The sequence below is a fragment of the Fukomys damarensis genome, unplaced genomic scaffold (assembly GCF_012274545.1).
Source record: "Fukomys damarensis isolate Sample0158 unplaced genomic scaffold, DMR_v1.0_HiC HiC_scaffold_4, whole genome shotgun sequence".
Classification (NCBI taxonomy): domain Eukaryota; kingdom Metazoa; phylum Chordata; class Mammalia; order Rodentia; family Bathyergidae; genus Fukomys; species Fukomys damarensis.
In genome coordinates, this window is record NW_022900916.1 from 10,019,135 (window position 1) to 10,040,405 (window position 21,271).

The window sequence follows — 21,271 nt, forward strand, 5'->3', positions numbered from 1 at the left end:
TGGCCTCCCTATGGGTTCTCCGAGCCTCTGCCCAGTTCTGAAGGAGCTTTCTCAGAGTGCTGGATTTGGACAAAACAGAATGCACAAGAGGGGCGAAGTGACTCAGGCCACTGCAGTCGTGGGTGGCCAGTAATCTTGGAGAGCCGATGGAGGAAGGAAGCTGTAGGTGCTCGAGGCGCCACCCTACAGTGGCTGTGCAGAACCCCAATTTACGTGGATTCACAGGGCCTACCATGTGCAGGACTCGACTCTGCTCCCTCTGCTTTTCTGCTCTGCAGAATGCGTGAATATATTCACTTAGGGCTGAGGCAAAATGACAAGAAATTTGCTTTAGTTTGCCTAAGATCTTTCTCTCTCTCTGTCTCTTTCTAGTACTGGGGTTTAGACACTGAGCCCTTTTAAAATTTTTGATTTTGAGATAGGTTCTTGATAACTCACTATGTAGCTCAGGCTGAGCTCAAATTTACAATCCTCCTGCCTCAGCCTCCTAGAGTGCTGAGATCACCACTATGCTCTGCTTGCCTAAGATCATTGGCTCCATGTGGTCCTGTCCTGCTCCTTGGTGTCCTCAAACACCCCCTGCCTGTCTTCTTCATGTCAGGCTCTTTCTTTAAACACAGATCTCAAAGTGCTCTCAATTCTGCCTGGCAGTCTGGTTTCCTTAGTCACTACTTCATCCTTTCTTTACTATCTTCAAACTTCCCTCAGCCTCTTGGTCACTGAGAGGCCTCACCCCTCATCTTCCTAATGTTGAAACCACAAGTGAGCTTCTTCCTCATGAAGCCCATCCCCTTTCCTACACAGGCCGGTCAGTGCCTCCCTCTTGCCTCTCTACAACCTTCTCTCTTTTTAATCACCTCTTTCTCTTGCTCCTCCAGTCCCTTCCTCTCCTGTTATATGAATCATAATCTAGCCTCTCCTTCCTTGATAAAATGACAAAAACAAAAACAAAAACAAAAAACAAAAAAACACCAAGCCACCCCAATTACAAACAGGCATGTGTGTCTTCTAGGATTGCCTGTACTTCCTGCATTCCCTTGTTTGGTTCTCACCCAGTCTTCAGAACACTCCAGTCTGGCTTGCCCTCCCCTCCCCTCCATCTCCATCACACCTGCATGAAGGTCACTGCAGCATGAAGGTCAGTGTAACTCTGCAAAAGATGTCCCTGTCTTGAGCTCCAGGACCTGTGAAATTTGGAGAAAGGAATTAGCAGATGTAACAAGGCTAAGCATCACCACAGATCATTCAGGATTTAGCGTGGGCCTTAGGCCCCATGTTTGTAGGAGAGAGAGCAGTGACAGATTTGACACACAGTAGGTATGAGACTCAGGAGAGAAGGCCAGGTCTCTAAGCCAAGGAATGCTGGAGAATGTGGCAGTCACCAGAAACTGGAAGAGACAAGGAAGGAGTCTTCCCTGAAGGCTTTGGAAGTCTAGAGATGTCTGGGCTCCAGCACTCTGACAGAATAAGTCTTTGTTGTTTCAAACCACCAAATGGTAATTTGTGGTAATCTGTATGGTGACTCTAGGAAACCAATAGTCAACAGTGACTTCCATGTTGCAACCCCCACCCCCCGGTGTGCTGTCACCTCTCTTGTGTTTTGCAACAGTGTTGGGTTCAATGGACTTTTTCTTGCAGTGTCTTCCGGTCCTGGCTTCCAGGGAACCATTTCTTTGTGTCTCATCTTCGGGCCCCTTGCCAGCTCTCAGCTTCTATGGGGTCTGAATGTCTGCTTGTCTCCTTTTGGAGTCTTTCAAGGGATCCCATCCATACCTGTGGCTGTGATAACATCAGCAGCCTTGCTTCAGTACTGTGCAGAACAGGCCCTCTTGATGTGGCAACTTATCCTTCATGGGCATCTATGGAACACACATGAACAGAATCAAACTTTTTTTTTTTTTTTTGCTTTTATTTGCATTTATTTTATGTTGCATTCATTCCCAGGCTGTTTTGTTTCTTTGGTTTCTTCTGGGCCATCCCTTTCTTTTGTGCAGCCTTTTCTTCTGGTTTGGGAACAATATGCTTTTGTTTAGTGGGGATCATCTCAGTGTGGCGGGGGGCTCAGGCTTGGGTTCATCCAGGCACACTCTCCATAAGCACTGTGCACACGTAGGTGCTTTGTCCCCTGCGTGTGCTCAATGACCGCAGAACTCCACCTTTTTAAGCAGATGCAGCTAAACCTTGGTACTTCTTTTGGGCCACTGACCCTGGGTCCAGTCCCACAGGGATGGCATACCTTGCTTCTGTAAAGTAACATCTTTCAGACACTCAGTGGCTTTCAGGGCAGGCGTACCCTTGATGGCCTGAGCAGTTCCACTGTGCTCTTAAAGGGAATATGAAGATTGGAATCTCTGGATTTTCATGATTTTGTAGGTTTTCTGAGTTCAGTTGAAACCATCTTCGGAGATCACCTCAGGCTGCTTGTGTGAAGGGCACAAGATAAATTTCTGATCTTCATTAAACACTATCCCAACCTCCCATTCCTTCTTTGGTTTCTCACATGTGGAGAAATGGTATCTTCACCCAACACCAGTACTCTCCGACAAACCTGGGAGTCCCTCTTCCTCTGAGCAAGTCTTGTTGATTTAATGTTGAAAATATATCTTGACCCCATTTACTTCTCTTTTTCACCATGTTGTGATCACATGGATATTCTCTCACAGGTCTCTCACACAGATCCTGGCTGGTTCTCCACACAGCCACTCAGCACTTTCAATAGATCAACAGATCACCCAAAACCCCTCCACAGCACTCCACAGCCCCCCATGAAATGAGCACCAAGTCCAAACTCAGCGAGGCCATTTGTGACCTTGTCTCCACACGGAGTCCCTCTCTTGGCCCTGCTGTGCATAGTGGATCCTCTGAGAGCTTACCAAACGTTTCCATCCTTGGGTTATCTCTGCTTCTGGTCTCTTCTTCCGAGGGAACTCCTGACAGGTTTGTCCTGTACTCTTCCCCTGGCCACATTATACCAGCTTCTCCTGTTACTTCCTCTTCCGTAGAACTCATCTTTCCCAACAAAGAACTTGCCACCGTCAGTAACTCCACACTAGGACTGCGTATTTGCTCTCTCGCCAACTGGGTTGCTCCCACACAGTGATTGTGTCTGTTTCTCCTCATGGAACACAGAGAGCCTAGCTCAGGGGAGGCCCCACAAATATTTGTTCAACTGATTCTCCATCATCTCTTCTACTTCCTTCATCTCCACAAGCATATGCTGCAGGGGAAAGGGTCTTTGGTCACCCGCAAGGAAACAAAGGCAACACCCAAAACTTCAATTGTATGAAAACCCAAAGACAATGTTTTACAAACATATAAATTATTTTATTTACAAAGCCAGGTTACAAAAAAAAAAAAATACAATCGCTCACTGGAGAATATTTCCAGGCCTGGTGGTGAACCACTCCGTATCAATAGATACACGTTTGTTCTTTCCTTTTAAAACTGTAAGCCATAGAATTTACTATTTACACCTACTTCAGACATTTATTCTGCTTACAATATCACAGGCATGGAATGGGTTCTATCTGATAGTGCTAAGACATAAAGGTACGGGACCAAGGAGGAAAATACTTAGTGTTACAAAATATGGATCGTAGAAAAGAACCCCACTCACAAGTGTGGCATTTGTTTAGAATGATTGGACATGCTTTCTTCAAAATTCTTCTGGAAAAGAGTCTAAAATTGGTAGTAGGAAAGGACAAATGAGCAGGTGCAAATTCTTGTCTGTGCAACAACAGTTATTTAATACCCCATGACTGACCAGCTACGTAAAACCCACAGAGTTTTGTTAAAGTGCCATGGGCTGACAGCATAACAAAATAGAAGGTGTAAATAGAAAATTTCTTTTTTTTCCTTTTTTAAAACAAGAGTTCACTGAGAATCAGCAATAATAGAATATGCTGTATAAACTATTCTCTACAAAGGTTGATCAGCATTATTTACAATTGGTACATTAATACAAAAGAAGGCATACAAGTAATCCAAGTCGCTTTTTTAAATTATATGGCTGACAGGTCTATGCATTGCGTTATGCTTAACAACCACAGCTTTCGAGCCTCTAGATGGCTGGCGACAAGTCAGGAGATCTTCAGGCAAATAGGGGTGTGTGCAGTCAAGGGGCTGGGAGAGAAGGCCCAGTGGGGTGTGTGGAACAGAAGGACCGGAAGGAGATCACCCTAATAATGATTATAGGCTGGTCCAGTTGAACTCCATGAAAACAAACCCAAAGGAAACCTTTTATTTGCATTCCATTTGTTTTTTTCAAGCTGCAAATTTTTTCTTTAATACATCATTATTAAGTAAACCTGTGGTTGATTGCAAAGGAAGAAATACCGTGGGTTTTCCCTTTTTTCTCAGTTTTCCAGAAATGTCCTCACCTTGATCAAAGCCAGTCTTTTGAGAAAGTAAGCAGCATTTGGTGGGGAGCCTCTTTTAGTCCAGCTTCCGATTTGAGACGTAGAAAGCGAAAATGTTTATACCTGTCGAGTTGTTCTTCAGTCTCTGTTGAGACGTTATTTCTCAGAAGCAGCCACTCAATCTCTCAACCTTTGTTTTCCCTCTCTGAGTATGAGTTTATAAATCAGAGGGTTATTTTGTTGCTGAGATTTTTTTTGTTTTGTTTTCACTCCTGCAAGTTTTACAACTCAAAATAAATTATAAAAAACAATAGACTTCTAAAACTGAACAAGACAAAAATTGTGCAAAAATAACAAAGATTATGTACACACTTTTCAGTCTGAAGAAATGTACAATAAAAACATAATTCAAAGAACATTTAAAAAATATAAACATTGCTTAAACTTTCCTAAGTTTCATATTGTTTCTGAAACTATTCTGGTCAGTTAGCTCTGTAATATAGTAAAACATAAATTATTACAAAATTAACACTATAAAAATTTTCTTTAAGAATATCTTCTGAACTTTTTTCAAAGGGTCTAACCTTGTTTATAATTTCTTAAACATTTGTAAGTCTTAAAATCTGCCTTAACCTTTTAAAAAACAAATAAACAAAAAGTAACAATCATCCCTTTAATTTGCAGTCTCTTTTTTTCCCCCAAGACGTAAATAAACCAGCATATAAGTGCACTTTTAACACTGTAGAAATGAAAATGAAATCATCTAAACTAATGTCCTGGTACTTAATATCGACTCCTGATTTTTTTAAAAAAATCTTCCTTTTATACTAAAAATTTTGTAATCCTATAAGAAACACTGTCAGTGCAATTCCATTGATTCAAATCGCTCCATTCGCCTCCCGGCTTTGTGGATTCCAATCATGTGACACTTAATAGTAGTCTGATCTTTGGGTTGGGGGGTCGGAGAGTAAAGGAAAGGCCAGGGTGGGGATGAGGGTGGCACACTCCTGCTTGGGTTCAGGGTGACACAGATCCCCAGGCACCTCTCCTATCTACTCTGTCACCTGTCGCACACGGTGCCCTGCTCCTGACCGGGATTCCCTACCAGAGGTTCTGCTACTGCTGCTTCTCTCCAAGCTCCAGTGTGCAGCACTTTGGAGCACTTGGTGGGGAGGCTGTTGTTCAGCCCTTCCACATGGCTCTTTTTCACCGGAGTGGCTGTCTTCACCACCACCTCGGGGCTGGGCATCTCTGCGTCACGCATCCAAACATGGAGCACGAGCTCATCTTGGCTGTGCAGGCAGTGCTGTATTTATTCTCACCAGGGGATCACACCCAGTACTCCCAGGAGGCTGGGCCCAGAGTGCAGCTCCGGCTCTGCACACTCACTGTGCCTTGGAACGGATGCTGCACAGTGGATTCCTAACAAGCGCAGGCCACATAATCACCTGGTTCCTACCATCTTTTAAGGGATCTTGTCCCCATGCTCTAATTCCTGCCACCCTCCCGGGCCCCTCTGCATCTGCCTGACCCGGTGGATCTTTGCTGAGCAGCACAGCCGGTTGGTGGTGGTGGTGGGCAGATCACATCATTAAACGGCCCTATTTCTGTTGGGCCCAGCCAAGGGGAACTGTGGAAGCCTGTTGAGGGCACCCTGCCTGTCCTCCACTCTCCCCTCCCCAAGAGGCTGTCCCAAGGGGGCTGGGGGCAGCTAGCGACCTCTGATAGCCAGTGTGAGTGGCAGGTAGGGATGGAAGTAAACGGGCAGGAGAAGATGAGGAAGGGAAAGAGCTCTGCATGAGCTGAAGTTCAAGAGCTTCAGACGGTGCCAACCTGGAACTGACATTCTGTGACCTCTGCCCTCAGGACCCGAGCAAGGTGACTGTGCAGTAGTAGCATCAGGAGCTGGGGCGGGGACACCTACATTTGGAAGAATGTAAAAACATGGCAAATGAAAACAACGAAGAAAACACTGGTATTGTTTTCTGTAAATCTCAAGTTCATATTCTTTTGCCTTTTTCTTCAAAACTAAAAGTTTGTCAATTAAGAAAAAATAAAATGAAGAAGAAGAAGAGGAGGAGGAGAAGAAAGGCCAGAGCACAGGCAGGGTCCAGGAAACACATTCCCCTATGCCCACTCCCCTCCCTCCTCCTGCTGTGTGGCCGCCTGGTGCCGGTCACGACCAGGTACTGGTTTGGAAGTGGCTTCATAGTCTTGTTATGGAAGAGTCCTTATCCTGCCCATTCTGTTTGTGTTCTTCTAGGAAAGAAAAGAAAACCTTTTTCAAAACCATACATTTGGGACGATCCATGAGAACTCAGGGACAGAGCCTCAGTATTCTCATCTAGAGCAGAAAGGATAACACCCCAATTATGGCACTGCGAGAGACACTAGGGGCTGGATGCACTGCAAAGGAGCTCCTGCGAGCAGGCACGATGGTCCTACAGTGGAAGACAGATGGTCCTACAGAGGGAAGCTCAGGGCAGATGCCATAGTTCATGGAATTCCTCTCCTGGAGGCAGGTCTGGAAAAATTCAAGTCTTCACTTTTTTCTCCATTGGCTCCCTTTTCCCTACATAACCGATCGCGGAACATAACACATCCAACATAACCTGCTGCACCTGGTTAAACATAGAGGCTTTGGAGATACAGATTTTGGGTTCGAGTTGTACTCAGGAGGCACAGCTCCCCCAGGACCCTTCCTGGTCCCCCAGATTCTCACGAGTCCCTTTGTCTCGTGCAGGCTTATACAACTGCTATTGCAGTGCCCTTAGGAAGTAGGCATCAACTGGCCATTTAACAGATGCCAAAGTCTGCTTAAGACCAGACAGCTGGTAAGAATAATGATGGTGGTAATAATCATCGCCAGCACTTGTGGGTTTGCTGCATGCCAGACATTTTCAAGAGGCTTCATGTAAATAAGTTAATTTAATCCTTAAGGAGCCCATGAGTTTGGGGGCCCTAATGATTTCCACTTTCTAGACAAGGAAATGGAAACAGAGAATTTAAGTAACTTGCTCAAGGACACACAGCTAGTAACTAGGAGGCCTAAGCGTGGAAGCCAGGTAGCTATTCTCTAAGAGGAGGGGAGATTTCACCCCCGGCCCGTTCTTTCCACCATGACTCTGGATTTTGCTCCCAGTAACTTACCTGTCGGCTGTGTCCTGGGCTGGGGATGCTTGCAGGACTGGATTGTGACAAAGCTAGGCTGCTATTTTTCCCAACCTGAAAGACACCAGTGAAGCCCACTCAGACCCCCAAGGCAGTGCAGGGGAGGCTGGATAGACAGACACCACGTGTCACTGGGGGAAGAGGTACCTCATCCTCGCTGCTGGTCCGAGCAGAGCATGACCGTGGCTCAGAGGGTGCCTGGAGGAGGGAGGTCCCCAGTGGCCAGGCTGAGTCTCAGGGCCAGGGCCTTGGCAGGAGCCCCCTGCCTGCCCCACCACTGAGCTCTGTGGAGGCCCAGCCTGCCCACCTCTGGGTAGGTAGCCACCAGGCCCATCTTGCTTTAGATTGGATTTCTTTGGAGCTGCTGCAGACACCTGGGCCTGTTCCCGGTCAGGTTCCCCGACAGGACACAGTGCAGGGAACCAGGGGCCAGGTGAGGAGGCTGCTGTGCTGAGTGGGGTCCCTGCAGCTCCCTGCACAGCGGGACTGGAGGTGCAAGGGTTTGGTCCTTCCTGAGGTCCTCAGGGAACAGTCCTGTATCTTGCTCATCTGCAAAGCCAGCTCTGGCCTTTGGCCTATCCACACCTCCTCTTCCTCCACCTTGACACCTCAGGCTGCTTTCCTGATCAGTTTCACACCTTGGTGGCCAACTCTATCAGGTATGAGAAGATGGACCCTCACGTTGTCTCTTCTCGCAGACCCTAACAGAATCAGCACAGACCCCCAGATCTTCCTTCCCAGCACATGAACTTGTGCCCTGGACAGAGCCTTTTCTCCCTGGGCTGCAGGAGGGAGCTGGAGAGGCCCAGCCCCCAGGCAGCAGCTAAGTGCATTGGGTTTTGTTTTTCTTAAATTCTTTTTTTTGGTACCGGGGATGGAACTCAGGTCCTTGTTGTTGCAAGGCAGACAGCAGAACCACTGAGCTAAATCCCCAGTCCTTAAATTCCCTTCTGATGAGCACCCTCTGGTGGAGGCTTCCTTGCTCTTTTTGACCCTGGTTTTGGCAGAGTTGTCAGAGAGAACTACCTGTGCTCCTCCTGTGGGCAGTGCTCCCAGTGGAGGTTGAGAGCCTAGACTCCAGAGCCAGAAGGCCCGGGTTTACACCCCAGCCCTACGATTCACTTGCTGTATGATTTTGGGTACCACACCTAACTTCCTGTGCCTTGGTTGACGCAGTAGTAAAATGGGAGCACTAACAGGTAATAACTGAGTTAATATCTGAAGAGCTGGCTCACAGACCATCATAGGTGCTCAATGTTAAAAATGATCCAAAAACGAGTGGGACACTGTGGCCACCTGGACTCCTAGGCCCCTCCTGGCCTGCTCACTCCACAGCTGCCTTTTCACAAGAGCCCTGGTGTGCACAGGTGTGCACACTCTGGTTTGAGCAGCCCTGGCTGTGCTTGCTTCAGCCTGAGACTAGAGGTGACACACAGGCAGTTTGGTCTCCAGGGAAGACCCCGAGGGTGCCACCCCATAGCCCTGGATCCAGGAGTCGAGGCTGTGGCAGGCACAGGCAACAAGCCCAGGTCTCGCCTCCTCTCATCTTGGCCACATCTGCAGCTGTCTGGCCTTGGGTTCCACACTTGCTGCTGCCCTCGTGTATGCTTGTGACTTGGGGGTCCCCTCAGGAGGTGTTCCTCATGGGGTTTTAACAAGTCTCACACACAGTGACACAAACATGAAAACACCTTTTAACAGCTGTGTCCCACTTCTCCAGAGTCCTCCTCCTGACTCATGGCTGGCCCACCTCTGTGTAGTGGTAAACTGCAGGCCTGGGGGCAAGACTTGGCTGTATTTCCACTTGGGACACTCAGGCCAGAAGGAGCGCCAGGCTGTGCCTTCTCCTCTCATTGCTAGGCTGGGGGTAGGGTGGCCTTTCCTAAGCAGGCCCCTCAAGCTGAGGAGACAGTCTGGATTTGAGGTGGGATCATGGCCCAGGAAAACACAGTTTCTTTTGGGGCCAGCCTCTTGTTCCTGGGTTCTACACAACACATACTCCTGCCGTAGCACCGCACAGGGTGCTGCTCTGTCCCCAGGTGGTGGCTGAAGTTTTACATTAGGAAGATGGTTATATTAGGAGGAGGTGGGGCTTGAGGCAGCCTGGAGAAGCAAGAAGACCGGTCACCCAGGAACCAGGCACACACACAGGCTACCACTCATTCCCCAGGTGAGACCCTGGGGTCATTAAACCTGCCTGGGGCCCGGGCTCTTCCTGCAGGGCTTGCAACAGATCAGAGCAAACTTCTTGGCCACAGAACTCTTTAATGAAATCGTCCTTAGAACCTCAAGATATAAAACAGAAGAGGAGCGGGGAAGCCAGAATCTCCGCGTGCCTCAGTTTACTCATCTGTGAAATGGCGACAACAACTGTACCAGCTGCACTGGGTGGGAGTGAGGACTAAATGAGATCAACTCTGCAAAGTGCTTAGCACAGTGCCTCATGCACAGCACTGGTTGAAAAAGACACTCTCAGAGCAGAGGGTGCAGATGGCCTACATGGGACATGAGAAAAGGAGTCACACTTGTGTCACCTGTCTGAGCCACCTGACCAAGCAGGGGCACTGCCCAGCTCCCCCTGCCCCCCACAGCCGATGAAGGCAGTGCCAGGAGGTCCCTTACCTGCCGAGAGGAGGTGCTGTTAACGGGATCGGGCACCGGTGCAAGAAGGCTGGGTGGGTTCTTTTTGTGAACACTATTCATACCAGGCATTTTAGTGATTTTACAGGCTTTGCTACTAGCACTCGAGTTCTTACGCTTTTTTCCTTCTGATTTGTCAAAAGAGAGGGGCAGAGAAGACACGGCATTGTGTGAGGCCAGAGAGAGGTCCCCCGCGTGGAGCGCGAGGGAGGGCACAGAGAGGGGACAGGAGTCACTGCTGCCGCCCGCCGTGCCCACCTGTCTCGCTATGTCCGCGGGGCCGCCGGGCATCGAGGTCCGTCCTGAGGGGTCCAGCTTGGCACTGAGTGGGCTCACCCCATTGTTGGAGCTGTGCACAGGCAGACTGGTATAGGGAGGGGCCACCTGATAGGAGTTCAGAGCGGAACTGGCATTCAAAACACAGTTCTTTTTGTGGGGCCCTGACAGTGGAGACGTAAGGGAGGTCTGCAAGGACAGGGAGGAGGAGGAGGAGGAAGTCGAAGGCTGCGGCTTCCTCTTTTTGTTACTTGGAGACTCGTCGCTACGGGCGGACAGGTCTTTGACTTTTGAGGATTTGCTGGTTTTGGTTTTGGATGGCTTGTGGGACGGGGAAGGGATGACGGCTGGTATCGGGGAGACGGCGGACGGGGCCTTGAAGGTTGAGTCCATGATGCTGAGGGTTGCGGCCACATGAGGGAAAGCTGTGGTGTGGGACATGAGGACGCGTGGGTCCGACGATGCCACAAAAGCTGCGTCTGAGAGCATGGCGGATGTCATTATGTAAGAAGAGGCGAGTCTCGAGCTGATGGGAGCTGAAGGAAGATACACAGCACCGGGGTTGCTGAAAGGCTGCAAAACGGATGCTGGCACGGGGGTGGAGATGTGAGCTGCTGGCGAGGGCATGGGGCTATCTGCCGCGGGAGGGATCTTCCTACACATGAGAGAAGAGCCAGAGAGAAACAGTGAGATGTCAGGTTGGCGCTGCCGGGGAGGCTCCGTGACATCTAAGCATCGGGGCGACAGAGGACACCCAGCAGGACCAGACTATGGAGGATGGAGTCTGGGAGGATGGAGGGTCTGAGGATGGCCCTTCCTCACGCTGCCCCGCTGTGACACAGCAGCTACCCGTGGGTTTTCTCATCCCCAGTTATTTCTCCGTGCTCGGCTACTGGAGCATGGCTTGGGGTTCATGAATGAAAGACGTTGGTATTCAGGCTACATGGATCCCAGCAGCCTACCCACTCTGTCTTTTGTTTGTTTGGCAGTGATGACGGTGGTGTTTTATAAGCAGCAGTCATTTCACATTTCACAGCTGGAAACAGGGGGGCAGAACTTGGCCACCTGGGTATGTGGGCCAGAGCTCCCGCTCTGCCCACTGCAACCCTGTTCCCATCCCCTGCCCCCCATCCTGTGCTTGGCTGGAGAATCCCAGGAACAGCTCTGTCCCCACAGCCAGCATCTTCCTGAGTTTGCAGTGTGCCTCCTCTGGTTACTCCAGGGAGAGGCAATTCCATGCTAGCTTGTGGCCACTAGCTCCTGGGGGCCACGGGGGGTGGGGCTTGGGAAATGACAAAGACGATGTGTCTCCGTTTTAACACCCCAGCCTGCCTCAGCTCTTGCTGGCGGGGTCATCACGGGCTGTCTCTCAATAGGTCTTCCTGTCTCCATCAGGAACAGGTCAGAATGTGAGGACCCTTGTGCATCCAGAGAAGGGGATGGGAATTTCTAGTTTGTTCTGAACACAAGGCAGGAATTGAGGAGGGGGAGCAATATGGCCAGGGGAGGGGAGCCAGTGTTTTCCTCTATGGTCTTGCTGAGCTGGACGTTGAGGGTGACGCCTTTGAGCTGAGTCCCTGGGGCCCAGGCTGGCATCAGGCAGAGGTTCATTCTTGGGCCTCTCTACAGACTGTCTTGTGACCTGTGCTGGAAATGGTTCTCTCTTATGATCTCTGGCCTAGGTCGGTTCTGCTGTTGCTGGGGACCAGGGGAGGCACAACAGCTGTGGGTGGTGTCACCCCCTGTTCGTGATATTGTAGGAGAGGCCACTGAGCTCAGGGGCTGAGTGTGCTCAAGCTGGTTCTTCCCCATCTCTTACACTGATCCCCTCCGTATCCCTGGGAGCTGGTTTTCACAGGCTCACCATATGGCTAGGAACTAGCCTTCTTTCTCTGAAAGCGGCACTTGATGGCAGGTGGGCCAGGGGCTCGGGACTCATTACGGGATAGGCCCTCACCCTGCCCCTTTCCTCTGGAGGCTGCCCTCCAGCTGTGCAACCAGGACCAGGTGCCAGGGGACTCGGGACAGAGGCTCCATGGAGAAGTAGGTGCCTCTCCTAGCATTCCTCTCTCGGAACAATCCCTTCTCTGCCTGAAAGCGGTGGGGCCTGGGGCTTTCATCTTCAAGGTGGAATCCAGAGGAATCCTTGAACACAGAAGCACAGTGTCCTTGAAAATGTCAAGAGAAAAATGTTGCCAAACCCACAGTGGCCATGATGGCGATGGAGACCTGACTGTCTCTTGAGACGAAAGAACGTCAAAGCTCCTGTCCGCACTAAACGAGGTGCTCCCAAGTCCTTGTTACAATGAATGAACACGGGGATAGATGGATGAATGGATGGTAGGAGGGTGGATGGGTGAGCAGGTGAATTCTAAGCAGTGACACAACCGTATTGTCAGGGACGATGCATGCTGGGCAAGGACTCCCATAGAACCCGCCCGCAGAGATCTGCACACATCCTCAGAGCTGTCTGGCATTGCCCAGCCCCTTCCTAAGCAGGCTGGGGGACACTTTTAGGACAGGAGGCACCAGCAAACTTTCCTGCTGTCTTTGTCGCCTTGCTGCCCATACTAGTCACCCACTCAAGCTTTCCCCAGCTCCACCTTCCTTCCCAGCTAAAGGAGAGGCAAAAAGACATAGTGGAGAGGTTTGGCAGCTACTTGCAGTGACAGGTGACCTACAGATACCAGATGGGTCATATAGGAAGACCCCACTGGATGACCCTGAATGGGATCCACTCCGAAAGTCCCAATTTATATTTTCCCCATTCAATCACAGGAGTTCACTCTTGAGTGTGTGCCATCCAGTGGAGCTGAAGGCCTTACTCTCACCTGGCCCTCACTCAGGACTGGAACGGGTGCAGCTTTTGGAATACTTTCTGTCCTTGCCTTGCCTCTCCCCGCTAATCCTTGGGGGACATCATGGGCAGGGGAGAAGAGGGGCAAGGGACAGTCCCTGGGAGCCCCTGGCTGTCCCCTGTGCTGAACGGTTCCTATGCTCTCTATCTAGGTGCCAAATGCAGCGGGCTGCAGCTCTGTGGGCTGTGCGCGCTGCCTAGGGAAGTCCCGTGCAAAGCCCACGGACACGGGTAAATTCCTCACAGTGCCCATCCTCCCCCGCCAGCTGGCGTGGAGATCCAGATGCTGACCTGGCTGAAAGAGAATACTGTGCTGGCGTCTCCTGATGCAGAGTTAAATGCTTGTTAAAGAAAAAAGAGTCTTGGCCGTTCTTTTTCTTCCTAATGTCTTCCACGCCCCCATCGGCTGCCATCCCTCCAGGTTCGGGCCCGTCGGGGCCTGGGGTTTGGGCAGCGAGGCCGAGAGGGCAGCGGGGTGCTACGCTCTCCAGAGTTGACACCCAGGCAGCCCCAATGTTGCTCAGTGACAGCAGATTGGTTAGGCAAGTCCTGAACAGGGGGGAGGGACCTGATGCCCGGTGGCTCGGGCTTCTGTGCCTGAGGAGGAAACGAATATGGAGCTTGAGCTGACAGGACAGCAGGGAGCGAAATACAGATCAACACATTCCTTCCACAGGTCTGGGATTTATACTTGCACGACACTGGGGGCAGAGGGCTGGCTGCCGCCTGGAGGAAGAGCCCAGCGTGACACGCACCACACACCAAGGAAGTGAAACTGGGGCGCCCCACAGGCAGTGACCCTCGGCTGAGGTTTTGATTGGACACAGGTAGACATTGCGGGCACCGTTTGCTCCAGGAGTGGTCACTCACGGGGGAAGAAACCATAAGCTTCTCTTGTGGACCTTTCCTGCTTTATGTGAAATGTCAACCTGGAGTCCTACGTGCTCTGTGAGAGCCGGGCAGACACAATGGGGCTCAAGTCTAGATGGTCACCATGCAAAGGGGCTGAGCAGACACAGCTGCCTGACGGGGAGAGGGGACCTAGGGAAGGGGCAAGTTGTGGATCTGTCGTCTCCTGCTTCTCAAGGGCTTTTCTTCCTCTCTTGGGCTTCCTGGGGCAGGGAGGGGAGGGTTGGGACATCTGGAGACCCCCTTTGTAGGAGTGACAAGAGCGACACCCAGAGGCTGGCCTTCTATTACCAAGTGGTCAAAGTGTAGTCCCTTGTGGTTACAAGTGGCCTGGGCCTGTTATTCCTTCCCAATATGTTCTATCTAGTGAATGGCTTCTTTCTTTTTTGTGAATCCCCTATGAAAGTGTAAGCACACTGGGAAGGACCTTTTATTCTCCAGCACTTCCCGAGAAGTGGAATGCAAGCTGCAGTTTAGGGGAGAAAGAGGGACAGGAGAAGTGAGGAGGGCACCCTAGGGAGGTGGGAAGGGCCAAAGACAAACTTAACCCACTTGACAACATTGTGTGGTCTGTCCTGTTGGCAACTGTACATATATTTTCCATAGGTTAGCAAACAACTAGCACTTGGTATATAATCGTTATGAAACATTTAGCATTCTTACTGTAGTATCAACAAACAGCAGCGTATTCTGAACATTCTTAGATGCTCTGAGTACTAATAAAAAGGCCCCAAATGCTATTAAATAAATGAGATCTCCTCTAATGTCCTTTTCCCCGAATGTAGAAGATTACCAGCACAAATAGATCTCTGAGAAGGCAAAGCACATCGTACGTGTTTATAAAACTCTTCAGGAAACCCTTAAGAAGGGTGGACAGTGACTAGTTAGTCACGAATGCTTATTTGGGGGTCATTTTGCTCTATGAAAGCCAGCTTCTGACGTTCATATAGAAAGTTAGGGTTCAGGTAATTTGGGAGCAGCTCTGATCTGATATTGCACAGAAAGTGCTCACTTACTTCCACATCTGTGAATTCAAGTGTTTTTCTACCATGGAGTTTAGCGCGAATCGAAAACGATCCCATCTTCTATCAAACACATAGTACCCTCGTCCCATGAGGCGGCTCCCGAATGAGCAAAACTGTGAAGGAAAAAAAAAATTTTAATTTTGATTACAGGTTAATAAGCTAATATAAACCATACAGAGTAAAATAACATTTGCATAAAAGCACACAGGGGTACCGTTTGACTCAAAATAGAGAAGCAAATAGTACCAAAGCTAAAAATATTTCTGTGATGCTGTGGTTTGAGCTTTGGAGTCTATGGAACCTCACACTGTGACTGGACAATGGCTACGTTCAGCTTCCTGGGGACTCAGAGGGCTGGATCCTTCACTCCCGGGACTGAGCCAGCATTTTAGAGTAACAGGGAAAGACACAACGATAATCAGCAGCTAGGGCAATTTCTGTCTCGTCATCATCATCCAGCCTCTTGAGGGCCTCGGGGTTCCCTGCCTCCCATCTCAGGCCTGGGCGCTGCTGGTTCTGTGTTCCCGGTCAGCCTTCTTAGCTAATGTCACAGAGCCACTTCCCTTCCCAGGCCTGGCCTCAGCCCCATGACACATCTCACACCTATGACTCTTAGTTCCATTTGACCTTGGGGTCACTGTGTGGCTGTGTGAGGTCTCGTGACGAAGGCCCACGTACCCAGTGACCACCAATGTCTAAAGACTGGGGATCTCATTCTATTCCTCTTCAGCACAAGGTTCATAGAGATTTGTGGTAAAGCACGGATTAGTGAGACAAACAAAAATGTTTAAAGCAAACCACTGCATTTAAAACACATGGCTGATGGCAAGCTCGAGGCCTCGAATTTGATTCCCAGTACCAAAAAAGAAAAAAAACAAAACAAAGCAAAACAAAAAACACCCCACCAACCCACATGGCTGAAATATGGGCATTCAGAGGCTTAATAAACACTATCTGATTATGATGTCAGGACAACCGGAAGGCCAGTAGACAGAAATCCAAGTGGTGGCCTCTGAGAAGATGACATTTTGGCTGGTCTGGAGCACAGGCGAGCCTGCAGATGACTCTATAACTCAAATACAGCTCCCCGTCCTCAGGTCTCCCAGCCGCTCCCTGGCCTCCGTCCCAGACACAGCACTGGGTTGGCAGCCACTCCACAAACTCATCCTGGAGTCTGCCTTTGGAACAGTTCTCAGGAGGAAATGCAGGACGTCCCCTTTGTTCCCCTTCACTTGGGTTTTTTTTGCGGGGGGGTTGCATTAAATTCCTGACACCACCAAATCTGGTACAACTGACGAAAAACACTTCTCTGCAACCTTCACATTAAGTTCTTTTTTTGACCAAGCCAGAAAACATACAAGGGAATTCTCTGACACAGATGCTACTCCCAGCTATCTGCGGGAGCTGTCCCAGGTCTAAACATAATTTCTTCCTTCATCTCAAGTGCAAGGACAAGCGAATGAGCAGTATGTCAGTTGACCATGAGAAAACAAAGCAAAGAAACAAATCACAGCTTTCCCATTTAAACCAGCAAAACACGAGGGACACACAGATGCACCAGTACCCAGGGCACAGCTTACGTCCTTCCAACAGAGGTCGTGCTGTTTCCAGGGTCTGGCCTTCTGATGGAGCCTGTGTCTCTTTCACAGTTGAGAGCCAGAGGTGCCTTTCATCTTTGGCTGCCTGTGCATCCAATTTCACACAGGTGCAGGGCAAGGCGGCCGGCGGGCACCTGTTCCGCTGCATGTTGTGTGCTCAGAAGAGCTGTGGCTTGTCCCCGTGGCCATCGTGGCAGACCCGGCCAGCCACCAGCCTCACCTGTGTCCACTCACACCTGGGCCTGTCTTTCCCTCGCTAAAAGGACTAGACTTTCGTTCTGCTATCTGCCCAGCAGCAGTACCAGGGAAGGTGTGTCTCCTCCCAGAACCTCGCAGTGGCGGTTCCTCAGCCCTGGGACACTGTGAAGACACTGAAGCAAGCCTCAAGACTTCTTCCTATGTGAGACAACGAAATGTCCTCTGCGCTCACAAAGATGAGTTTTGAGTTTCCTACCATTGCCAAGAAAAGGCGTCCCACACTGTCCCTAAGTCTTTCTGTACCAGCCAAGAGACAAAGTCCCAGGCTGTGGGTGAGCCAAAGTAGCCACCTTGCCCAGACACAGGAAGTGGGTGTGGCCCTGTCTCACTGCACAAGACAGGAGGGAGGGAAGGCTCACTCGGTCTTGCTGCAGGACTGATTTCCCTACAGTTCCTGAGATCTGTTCAGTCGTCCCAGGGTAAACCACATGGGGTGCCCTGTTCCAGGCCCCCTGCGTTTAGCTCTGTGACAGCTGCACAAGGCGTTTCCCTCCTCAGGGCTCCATTGGCAAATGTAATCCAGCCTCCATCCAGCTAAGTCCTCCATTTCCCACTCTGGGTCCAGTGACCTTGTGAACCATCAAAGTGGACTTTGCCCCGCTATGGGAAATATGCCCTTTTTGTTAATAAGCAATCAGGCTGACACAAAATACCTCCTCCTGTCCTCAACACTCTCAGTTCTGTGCCACATGGTCACAGGACAGCAAAACCTGGAGCCCTGTCAACAGCTGGCACCTGACAGATTGCTAATACAGTTTCCAGAGCGGGTGGCCCCGCTAACTCTGGGTACCAGGGGTTCCACGTGTAGATGGGCAAGGCCAGAAGGGCAGCTCCCGGGTACACGCCCAGAAACACCCTTTCTGTAGCAGCACTTCACGGGACAGCCGACACTTGAGTGTTTCAAGGGTGACTGCCAGCCGGAAGCCCTTCCTTTTGCTTTTTTTTTAAAACATGAACCTGTTGATCCTTTATTTGTTTTTTGTTTTTGGGTACCGGGGAATGAACTCGGGCCCTTGCATTTGCAAGGCAGGTGGTGGAACCATTGAGCTAAATCCCCGTTGTGTCCTTCTGCTTTGTGATATCAAGGGCATTTCCAACTGGGGGATCCAACCTCACAGAAAGCCTTTTGGTAAAGGCTATCCTAGTGCCCTTTGCTCTGGACTATGTACCTCTGTCAAGATCGCCATGGTGTCTGCAAAGCACGAGGAAAGGATGTGGAGGGACAAGAGAGGTCTTACCGCGAGAGGTCTGGGGTGGTGCGTGGAGAACTGGCAATCTAACTTCTCAGATTCCTCGGCTCCATCCATTTCCCCTTCATCACTGGACAGCCGGCTGGCGAGGTCCGCTCCAACTGGGGGCAGAGGGGGCTCTGGAGTGTAGGCGCTGTGATTTGAGGATGCGCTGCTGCTTATGCTATTTGCAGATGAGGGTCTAAGAGCAAGAGGGGAGAACAAGAGAATCAACTTTTCTGCTGTTAACAGGATCCACCCAATTTCATGGTGTCCAGAGAGCAGCCTGGTCAGCCCGGCCAGCTCAGGGAGGACAGGTAGATGGCAATTTTGCAAGAGGGAAAAGATTAAGGCTAAGGCTGAGAGGTCACACGGTCAGCTCTGAACAGTGACAGTTTCTGTTACCAAACTTGTCTTCTGTAAGTTCAGTTACGACGACTCACCCATGTGCACGGAGGTCGTTTGTACTTGCCCAATGCAGCAGTTGCTTCTCTTCGAAAGTGCAACCAGGTGAACAAGACTAACCCGCTCACAAAATACCCATAATGAAGAAACAGGCATACAGATACTTCCTTTGCTATTACATTACAGCTTTAGGAACTAAAGTGGCATGAAAAAAAGGTTGTTACAATGATAAGCCACTGGTCCCTTCTTCCAGTCTGTTTGTTTGTTTGGTACTGGGGATTGAACTCGGGTCCTTGTGCTTGTGAGGCAGACGGCAGAACCACTGAGCCAAATTCTCCACCCTCTTCCAGTTTCTTAATACCAACCTTTGTGTAGTTTAACAGTATCTTCTGAGAATAACTGTTTCAGTGTAATTTTTGGCAAGCTACTTTATCTACTCCCTGGCATGGTCAGTTCATTGTAGGTGCTGGAGAGAAATTTTTCTCACTGGAGGAATGGGTGAATTCTATGAGACTGAGAACACCTAACAGGTGTCATCTCAGCTGTGACTATAGTTATAAAAAACAAACAAATACGTCACGACAACAGGTAGCACTATGTATTTCTAAGCAGTAAAGAACAAAGCAAGCCCAAACTGGGAACAAACACATCCATATTAGTAGAAAAGTTAAAAGAGGAATAGTTGTTAGTATTTTTTTCTACTTTTTCAGTTTTATCTGATGGTTGATCAAAAAGAGGGGGCAGAGACAGGGATAAAAAGATTTTGGGAGGAAAAACTCGAGGCTTTTTTCATTAGAAAATTGCTTTCCTGCTTTGAAAGTTGCTCCTTCAAATCATAGGGGGGAGCACTTTTGACTTGTTACCTTTGTCTCTCCTTTTCTCCCTGGACTTTTTGTTGCCTTGAAATATTTTCAGGTCTCAGAAGCAGATTCCAAAAAACAGTCATTTAAAAAGAAAGGAATAGTGGTAGAAATAACCCACATATCTCCCATAGATGACTAGATAAAGAGACCATGGTGTATACAGATGCAATGAAATATTCAAGCCCCCCCAAATGAATGCTATGCTGATGTTCACCACCCCAGGGATGAACCTTGAAGGCATTATGCTAAGTGAAATAAATAAGCACAAAGGACAAATATTTTACAGTTCCACACACCAGATAGAAAAGTGGTTATTAGGAGCTTGAGAGAGGGAGGGAAAGGGATTTAGTATCTAATGGGTACAAAGGCTCAATGGTGGCAAAGAAAAAGCTCTGGGGACGGATGGTGGTTGCCCTATACGATGGTGAATATATTTAAAGTAATTAAACCATACATTAAAAGTGTTTAAACGGCACCTTTTATGTTATATATATTTTGCCACAAAAAAACAAAGGAGAACAAGGCCATCAGTAGTTTTGCAGTGTCATAAAAATTCAGTTGGGGTGACTGTTTATTATTGACTCTCACCTTCCTGTACTTATGAAAACAAGAATGCCATTCACTCTGCATGCTAAGGGTGGACAGTTCGAAGGCACTACCTCCCACTGTTCTCAATATCTACTCTTCTGTGCTGGAAAGGGAAACTATATTACTTGCTTACAGCTGAGGACCAGATAGCAAAACCGTTCACACGATGCTGAAACATGGACAGAAAACAGCACTGTACCCTGACACTCAGGATCAAGTACTGTCAGAGTTTTAATTCGTGTGTTTGTATCTTCTGTGCATACACATGGAGTGTGTGTGTGCATGTGTGGCTGGCCTTGAGCTTGTGATCCTCCTGTGTCAGACTCGAGAGTAGCTGAGATCACAGTTATGCACATGCAGTTTACTTTTTTTGGAGAGGGTACCGGGGATCAAACTTGGGACCTTATGTTTGTGAGGTAGGTGGCAGAACCACTGAGCTAAATCCCTGGCCCTGCCCATGCATTTTAAACTAAGACCTGGGTAACACTGGTACATATGATTTTAAGACATCCTTTAAGAAAGCCTAGTGATGCTGTGGGAATCTTTCCATGTATCTTTTGAAAATACCCTCTGTAATGTGTAGTATGGACATGTAATAGTTAAGTAACTGCTAACGACGAACATTTATGGTGTTTCCAAGTGTCCTCATAGGGTCTTCTTGAAGTGTTCCTCACCATGACAGGACCACCCTCTCCTGCACAGTGAAAGCGAGTTCGGTTTTGTTAAGTGTGACATTGGCAGCACGGCTATACAGCAAATTATCTTTATTTTATAAAGATGCTTTTGGAAGCCTTTGGAAGTGAATGTCATGATATCTGCAACTTAGTTCAAAATACATCATCAAAATATGTAGAAAAAGCACATGTTCCAAAATATTCACATAACAACTTGAAACTAGGTAGGTGGGTTTCATTATACTATTATCTTGACTTTTATTCACATGAAGAAAGTTCCATAACAAAAGTTTAAAAAAATGAAAGTTTATAGTACACATACATGTAAAGAAAGTTACCAAAGAAGTCATGTGTTTTTGTGTACTTTTATTTTTCTAGCTTTATTGAGGTATATATATAATATATATAAATAATATATAT

At 48.8% G+C, this 21,271-nt stretch overlaps 1 protein-coding gene across 21 annotated transcripts in view; it reads right to left on the bottom strand.

Annotated features, from left to right (window-relative positions):
- Positions 1 to 683: 683 nt before the first annotated feature.
- Atxn7l1 (ataxin 7 like 1) overlaps positions 684 to 21,271 on the bottom strand; it is a 221,346-nt gene continuing 200,758 nt past the window's right edge. For 10 of the 21 annotated variants that reach the window (XM_033756682.1, XM_033756679.1, XM_033756693.1 and 7 more), the window contains 6 exons: positions 18,331 to 18,523; positions 15,228 to 15,349; positions 13,594 to 13,899; positions 10,152 to 11,100; positions 7,509 to 7,583; positions 684 to 1,184 (listed from right to left, as the gene is read on the bottom strand). In XM_033756682.1, the coding sequence (XP_033612573.1) occupies positions 1,140 to 1,184; positions 7,509 to 7,583; positions 10,152 to 11,100; positions 13,594 to 13,899; positions 15,228 to 15,349; positions 18,331 to 18,523 (1,690 nt within the window). In that variant the 3' untranslated portion in view covers positions 684 to 1,139. Of the gene's footprint in view, positions 1,185 to 3,320; positions 3,988 to 4,923; positions 6,618 to 7,508; positions 7,584 to 9,057; positions 11,101 to 13,593; positions 13,900 to 15,227; positions 15,350 to 18,330; positions 18,524 to 21,271 lie in introns of those variants that run through there. The other 11 variants (XR_004514539.1, XR_004514535.1, XR_004514537.1 and 8 more) reach the window with 10 other exon arrangements.